Source organism: Pinus tabuliformis, chromosome 8 (genome assembly GCF_031772625.1).
Source record: "Pinus tabuliformis cultivar Carrire ecotype Pingquan chromosome 8, CPIR1, whole genome shotgun sequence".
NCBI lineage: Eukaryota > Viridiplantae > Streptophyta > Pinopsida > Pinales > Pinaceae > Pinus > Pinus tabuliformis.
In genome coordinates, this window is record NC_142294.1 from 1,267,139,616 (window position 1) to 1,267,147,870 (window position 8,255).

At 43.7% G+C, this 8,255-nt stretch overlaps 1 protein-coding gene across 1 annotated transcript; it reads left to right on the forward strand.

Annotated features, from left to right (window-relative positions):
- The first annotated feature begins 3,632 nt into the window (after window positions 1-3,632).
- On the forward strand, window positions 3,633-7,976 carry LOC149239993 (uncharacterized). Its single transcript, XM_089370024.1, has 2 exons — window positions 3,633-4,364; window positions 4,704-7,976. Exons 1-2 carry the CDS (start codon window positions 3,633-3,635, stop codon window positions 7,974-7,976), a joined length of 4,005 nt encoding a protein of 1,334 aa, XP_089226150.1.
- Window positions 7,977-8,255: the final 279 nt, after the last annotated feature.

Here is an 8,255-nt window from a genome sequence, read left to right on the forward strand (position 1 = left end):
CCTATGTGAAAAAGGAAATTAAAGCATATAGCCATAGTTTTCGAACCATGGAAATGAAATATCTCATAGTTATATATATGGTCGAGTGATCTACTTCTTGAGGGTGAAACACTCTAGTGACCTTGTATTCATACAAGGGTCAATACAATTTATGTATATAGAAATATATTAAAGCTAAGAGAGAATGGTTTTTAAAATAAGTGAATCACTTTATATTTATTTAAATTGGTTAATGTGATATATATTTCAAACATTAATTCTATTTCGTTTAAAGAAAATAACCCCTAGTATATGCATTTTAACTAGGTAAAAAAAACCGTGTGGTACATACAATGGGTATGTCTATTTGACTAAGCCTTTTATATCAACCTTGGATTGAGTGCATGTTATATCAGTCTCACAAACTAGTTAATTCACTTTAGAATGGAGTAAAATATATACATTTGAGGCAGAACCATTACGAAATTTCATATGTGATATTTTAAGGGTATAACTCATACCATATTGGGAGGAAGTAATGAAAATTGAATTGTAGGTAAAATATATATGTTAATAATAAATTGATAATGAAATTAATGCAAAACTTATTTACAACCCAATGATGAAGATAGAATGATGATATATAAAGTATTTGGAAATGATACCTCAATTGTTATTTATAGCGTTAAAGCAAAAAAAAAGAAGGAAGTGTCATAGGTATGCTTAAGATCAAAGTTATGTAGTGGGAGACCATTTTGTATTCATATCTGACCCAACAAGAGCACCATTTCGTTTGGGAAAGGGAAAAAGTTTTCACCATGACTTATAGCAGCTCTTATAGGAGCTTTTAGGATCAAAGAGAATATTCTACTAGTTGTCTATCATCTTCTATTACTACCACAGTTTCGTAAAACTCATGATTTTTTTCATCTATCTATTCTCATAGATTATGTTTCTAATGAATCTCACAAAATTATTTGGAGGGAAGTGTAGATCTTGGATGTGGGGAATGTTCTGGTTGAATTGTTACACATATTGGACAGTAGGGTTTGATAGCTCATGAGATGCTTGGTGGACTAGGTTAAGGTGTAGTGGGACAAGTATAGGCCAATGTCTACTATGTGAGAGGATGCGAAGGCTATACATTTTGACTACCACTCACTTTCCATTAGTATATATGGGTGAAATATTCAATTCTTTACTCCAAAAATAGTAACTAAATTGGTCATATTATCGTGTTTTATTTCTATTTTTTGTATTTTTTTTAAATCCGTGACTAGCATCGAATATTTAAAATTGTGCATAAAGATGTCATCTATCTAATGCCTTCTTATACATGTTAGATATATGATGTGCATGCTACATGTGTCATATTCCCAATTCTTAACCAGGTCAAACAAATAAATTTCGAAACACTGACAGTGGAGGGGGTGAATGGATTATTGGTTAAGGGTTTGGGGTTTAGGGCTTAAAGAATTAAAGGTTAGGGGTTTCATGTCTTAATTAGGAGGGATGGGGAAAAGGTGTTAATTATTAGGGGGATGGGATCTAAGGGGTTACATGTTAATAGTTTACAGCTTACCCACGGGTGGTTTACTAGTGCATAAATGTGTGTGTGTCTCTACATATATATATGAATGAGCTTTAAATATTTTTATGTGGATTTCTAGCTAATGTTGTTTTCAACTTTCTTTCTATTCATATGGTATGAGTTAACTTTTGAGTGACAGATGAAGGTGACATAAGAATAGGTCAATTTTTTTGGTTCGAACTATATATCTCACAAACAATCTCTCTTTTTGCATGTTAGCAAAAGTAACATTTTTCCTGATATTTGGCAAGGCAGATGAGGGAGAGCTCTGTAGAACGGAACTAGGGTTCTGAGGAATTTTTCTACAGCGCCGACGGCACAGCACGGAATACGCTCACGGACTGAAAGGAAATCTCTGCAGCGTGACAGAGCTGCAGGGCATTAGCGCAGCGCAATGGAACAGCCTCAGGGGAGGGCGTCAGAGCCCTCCCCTTCGCAGCACGATCCTGAGCAAACAGTTATCTTTGGATCTGTCGATAAGGAAATCTTAAACAAAGGAAAAAAGCATCAAGATGATAACAAGGAGACCGGAAATCGGAAGGACAAAGACAGCAATACTCAAGAAGGAAGAGAAACTCCAGAAAAGGGCCCGAAAATATCCTCAACAACATGCCGACCAGTGGCCAAAGAACGGCCACGAATAGAGCTGCCGGGAGACAAGATTGACAGAAGAATAGAGTACATGAGAGATCATGCCCTCATTGGGAAGTTTATAGGGTTTTGGCCGACTGAGAAAGCCTTATATGGCTGGATTGCGGCGAAATGGAAGCCCAAAGGAGATGTAACTTTGCAGCTAGGGCCAAAAGGATTCTTCACTGCAATATTTTTCTGTCTAGAGGACAAATACAGGATTCTGGGAGCAGGGCCTTACTTTTTTAACTCAGCAGGACTGTATCTGAGGGAATGGATTCCAAGATTCAACCCAGATAAAGAAGATCTCACATGGGCGCCGGTTTGGATCAGAATGTACTCTCTTCCTGATGAATATTGGGACGAGGACATTCTCAAGGGTATAGGAAATGGAGTGGGAGAATACATCAGAGCGGCAGAAGAAACCAAATCGCGTAGGTACACCTCCTACGCTCGAATATGTGTCTTCATACGCCTGAATGAAGCTTTACCAGAGTCGGTAACTCTCGCCCATCGAGATGAAGAATGGATCCAGCCTCTCGACTATGAACACGTACCCTTTCGTTGCAGAAAGTGCCATGCTCTGGGGCATCTTTTCAGGGATTGCCCTCAAAATGCCAAAGCCAATACCCCAGACCCTTCTGAAACCCTAACCCAGGAAGGCTTCACCAAAGTCCCAAGCCGGAAACGCTCGCACAAAAAGCCCCAGAATGGGATCAAACCCCAGCCTAACAAAACCCAAGGCCCAGTAACTAAGAACAGCTTCGATATTCTTGCTCAAACCTCCGATGAGCCACCCTTAAGCTCTGAGACCAACCATGCCCACCCTTCCTCCTCTTCCCATCCCCCTCCCTCAAATCCCCCTTCCAAAACTCATCCCCCCATCACCATCCCAACTATCCTCAGCAGAAGCCAGAAAGAATCAGCAGAGATTCACAAGGAAATGGAAGTCGACAGAAAGGCAGACATCCCCCAGGAATCAGAGATCAATATAGAAGAAAGCAGTCAAGTGCAACAAATGGAAGAAGAGCCAGAAAGCATAGATCTAAATGGCCTAGATATTCTGGAATTAGAACTAGCTTGCAAAAAGAAAGCATACGAAACAATCTCAGAATATCAACTCAATAAGCTCGAGGTGGTCATCTCGAGAGCCTATCATCAGCACCAACTAGGGATACAACCAGGAAGTCACTGGGATGGCAGCTTACGCCCAAAGGACACTAAAAAAAGAGGTAGAAAAACAGATCTCCAGCGAACGATCGAGATTGGGAAAATCCTGGTAGATTCAGGCAGGTATGCTAAGTTGACGAAGTACTACAAGCCCTCCATCAATAGTTGAACCATGAAGTTAGTATCATGGAACTTAAGGGGGCTTAATAGCCCTGGAAAACTCAGAATGTTAAAAAACATGATTAAAATGGAAAAGCCGCAGATGTGCTTTCTCCAGGAAACCAAGTGTAATAGTTCTACACTAGGCAGCATACTCTCAAAAGCATGGCCAGGTTGTCGCTCGGTTGCAGTAGACGCCTCGGGAGCCTCTGGAGGGCTTGCTATAGTTTGGAATACCCAAGCGGTAACCCTCACAGATTTTCATGCCTCTCATCATCTCATACAGGCGGCCTTTCACATACTGGGTACCAACATTCATGGCAACTTATCAAATGTATATTTCCCGCAAGACACAGGAAACAAAATTGCGCTCCTAGACACTATAGAAGCTCTTAGCAATAACAGGAGGCACCCACTATGGATTGTTGCAGGAGACTTTAACATGATCACTAAAATCGAGGAGAAGATAGGAGGGAGAATCAGAATGGAACCAGAAGTTGCTCGCTTCAAGGACTTCATCCAAACTGCGTCTCTCATAGACATGCCGTTCTGTAATGGTACCTTCACTTGGAGCAATCGCAGAGCTGGCAAACATCAGATTGCCTCCAAATTGGATCGCTTCCTCATCTCAGACAATGCGGTTCATCTAGGAGGAGACATCTCAGCTGCAATACTTGCACACACAGGGTCGGATCACTGGCCGATCGCTCTGCAATGGCAAAGACCAGGTGACTTGACAAAAAGACCCTTCCGCTTTGAAGGGTTTTGGCTCTCGCACCCTACATTCAAGGACTTCGTCAAGACCACCTGGGCATCTTTCGTCCCTCCAGAAGGGGCAAAAATGTATCAGTTCCAACAGAAGCTAAGATTCCTAAAAAATCACCTAAAAAGATGGAACAGGGAGACCTTTGGAAATATTTTTAAGGCGCAACAAGAGTTAAATCAGGAACTGGTGGATCTCCATCAAAAGATAATCACAGAGGGGCATACGGAGGCTACCCTGGAACAGGAACGGCTCATCCACAGCCAGCTCGAGGAAAGGAGAAAGCAGGAGGAAATCTATTGGAGGCAAAAGTCAAGGGTCAGATGGCTGAAGGAGGGGGAGCGCAACACCAAATTCTTCCACAGAACCACGGTGCAGAGAAGGATGCATAATAATATACCTTTCATCCAGAATCAAGAAGGGGCAAAAGTAGAGAAGCATGAGGAAATCGAAGAGGTACTCCTCAATCACTTCCAACATGTCCACCAGGAACAAATAGAAGATCGGCAACAGGCTATTGGAAAAATTATCAGCAACGTGCCAAAGCTCATCACGAAGGAACACAATGAGCTTCTTATGCGCCCTATTCTCCCCCAGGAAGTGGATGAGGCAATGTCCCAGCTTAAAGAAGGAAAGGCCCCAGGCCCAGATGGATTCACTACCACGTTCTTTCACGCTTTTTGGGATATGATAAAGTTGGAGGTCTGGCAAATTGTAGAAGAATCAAGGGCCCTGCGCTGGCTTCTTCCCTCCCTCAATTCCACCTTCATCACTCTCATCCCCAAAGAGGAGGATTCTATCACACCTGATAAATTCAGGCCTATAGCATTATGCAACGTCATTTACAAAGTCATATCTAAAGTTATTGCAAACAGGCTAAAACCCCTCTTACCTCTGCTTATCTCACCGGAACAGGCGGGGTACGTGGAAGGACGACAGATAATGGATGGCATTCTCCTCACGCACGAGATAATACACTCCCTCAAGCATTCAAAGCAAGCAGGTATGATACTCAAATTGGATCTCTCTAAAGCTTTCGATAAACTCAGCTGGACTTATATACAACATATGTTAAAAGCTTTTGGATTCTGCCCCATGTGGATCCGATGGATCATGAGCCTAATCTCATCCACTCACTTCTCCATCCTTGTGAACGGTATCCCCTCCCGCCCCTTCAAACCCTCTCGAGGTATCAGGCAAGGGGATCCCCTATCCCCCTTCCTCTTTGTTCTTATGGCTGAGGGTCTTGGTCGACACATCAAACACGCCCTCCATTCTCAACAGCTTAAAGGAATTTCTGTTCACAACACCCCTGCTACCTCTCATCAGCAGTTCGTTGACGACACCATGCTATTTGGCTATCCCTCTGTCCAGGAAGCCTCTCGCTTAAAAACCCTTCTCAATGATTTCTCTGAAGCCTCTGGCACCCATGTCAACTGCTCCAAATCGCAGATTTTCTTCTTTCACACACCTCCTTCTGTCAAAGCTGCTGTCACTCGCATTCTGGGCTTCCCTTCTACAACCCTCCCCTCTAAATATCTCGGAGCTCCCCTCACTGCCTCAGCCATAAAGCATCCCGCATGGCGCTCTCTCCTAGAGAAGCTTGATTCCCGTCTCAACCTCTGGACATACAGGTCTCTAAATTTAGCCAGTCGGGTGGTGCTCATAAAGTCTGTCCTTCAGGCCATGCCTCTTTATCTTTTCTCTATCCTTGCAGTGCCAAAGTGGGTCCTAAAAAGAATAAGGAACCTACAGCGTGACTTTCTATGGGGCAGCTCGGCAACAAATCGCAAGTGGGCACTGGTTAAATGGACTACTGTTTGCATGCCCAAAGACAAGGGTGGCATCGGGCTGAGGGACCCAGAGTACAGCAATTCCATTATGAATGCCAAGATCTGGTGGCAATGGATCACAAATCCAGAGAAGCCTTGGGTAAAAATTTGGACGGCCAAATATGCCAACAACAGACCTCAAGAAGAGCTCATCAGATTTATTCCCACCGAAAAGGGGTCACTAATCTGGAATGCGGCCAAACAGCACTATCAGTTAATTCAACAGCACAGCTTCTGGGAAATCAGGAATGGTCGCACAACAAGATTTTGGACAGATGCCTGGAACCAGATGCCCAAGCTCACTAGTGTTCTTCATCCATCTCTGATACCAGACAGGCAGGAGCAGCAGCAGGAAAAAGTCCAACAATTTTGGACGCAGGAGATGGAGCATGGATTCAGAAAATGGAAACAGAGTAACCAAATACTCAATAACACAAATATACGGGAGGCAGAAGAGTTGGAGAAAGAGTTAAGGAAAAGAAGCATAAGGCATGATGAAGGCAATGACATCCTCAGATGGGGATACCAACCCAAAGGGACCTACACCACCTCCGAAGCTTACAAGTTGGTTGGCAACTTCCCCACTCCCCCAGATCCATTATGGAGCAAAATATGGGGTCTCGGATCATGGCCCAAAATCTCCTACTTTCTCTGGCTGGTAGGACATAAAAGAATCCTCACATGGGATAAACTAAGAAGACGAAACTTTCATGGTCCCTCTATCTGTCACAACTGTTTTCAAAGCGAAGAAACTCTTCAACACCTCTTGGATACTTGCCCTCTAGCCAATCAGCTGTGGGAAAAGGTTAGCTTCAGATGCCAAAAAAGATGTAGAGGGGAAAACGACATCATCAATTCCATAAGACAATGGCCAAAGAACCCCTATAAAAGCGAGATCCTCAACTATCTATGGAACATCATCCCGGGAACTGTCCTATGGAACGTTTGGAAAGAAAGAAACAAACGTATATTCAAAAACAAGCGCTCTCCTATTGAAGAAGTTTGGAACAGGCTACATGGGAATCTCAAAGAAACGATGGTGCTTCGATCTTGGATAAAGGAGGACTTCCCCAATACAGATAATGAGAAAAACATTCTTGACAACTGGCAATTGCATCTGCCTCAAGAAGTTTCCAAGAATGGCCCTTCTAATGGCAGCATCAAGGACAACAGCCGCTGGAACGCCCCCCCTAAATACTCATACAAACTCAACTTTGATGGGGCGTCCAAAGGCAATCCTGGAGAAGCTGGATTTGGAGGAATATTGAGGAATCATGAAGGCACTACTCTGAAGATCTACTTTGGAAATATCGGGTGGGATACCAACAACTCCGCAGAGCTAGAGGGACTCTGGCAAGGTCTCCTGCTAGCCTGGAACCTCAACCTTCAACCCTTGATTGTAGAAGGCGACTCCCAGATCCTCATAAACATGGCTACGCGCATACAGAACGGCTCTCAAGCCAGGAAAGTTGCATCCAGTTGGAGGCTAGAGGCTAGGCTAAATGCTATTGCACAAGATTTGCGCAATAATAGAGCCATCTCCTTCAATCACACAAAAAGAGAAGGCAACAAGATAGCTGACCTCTTGGCCAACATTGGGGTAGAAAATGAACAGACCCTCCTATCAGGAAACACGGATATCATTCCAAACAATCTCCAGGTCCAGGAATGCGAAAGCCTTATCCAAAGAGATGCAGTTTCCCCGGATGCGGGTGTTAGTACGTCTGGCAGTGAGGGGCCACATGCCAAACATGTGCCGCCTCGAGATCAACCGGGGAATTCAATGCCTCTCGCCGCCGAGGAATTAAGAGCTGAGACGCGAGCACAGGGCATTCAATGCAGCATAAGGTGAATTGGGGAGGTTGCAGAGCGCAGTTATGGAGGACAGATCTCGAGAGAATGTTGAGAGGTTTAAGATGGGTGAAGGAATGTTGCAGGTCTATGCTCAGAGTGAGGATCACGCACTTCAGGTTTTCGTTGGCAATCTCTTCTTTCAGGCTACAGCTCTTGTTGTTACAGCCAGCATTCAAGAAGCCAAGGGAAGTCTCGAGCTCGAATACTCTATGGGTTTCTGTTTCTGTGATACTGAGCTTCGTCCCAAATCTATTGGGAGAGGACTTAATTCTGTGGG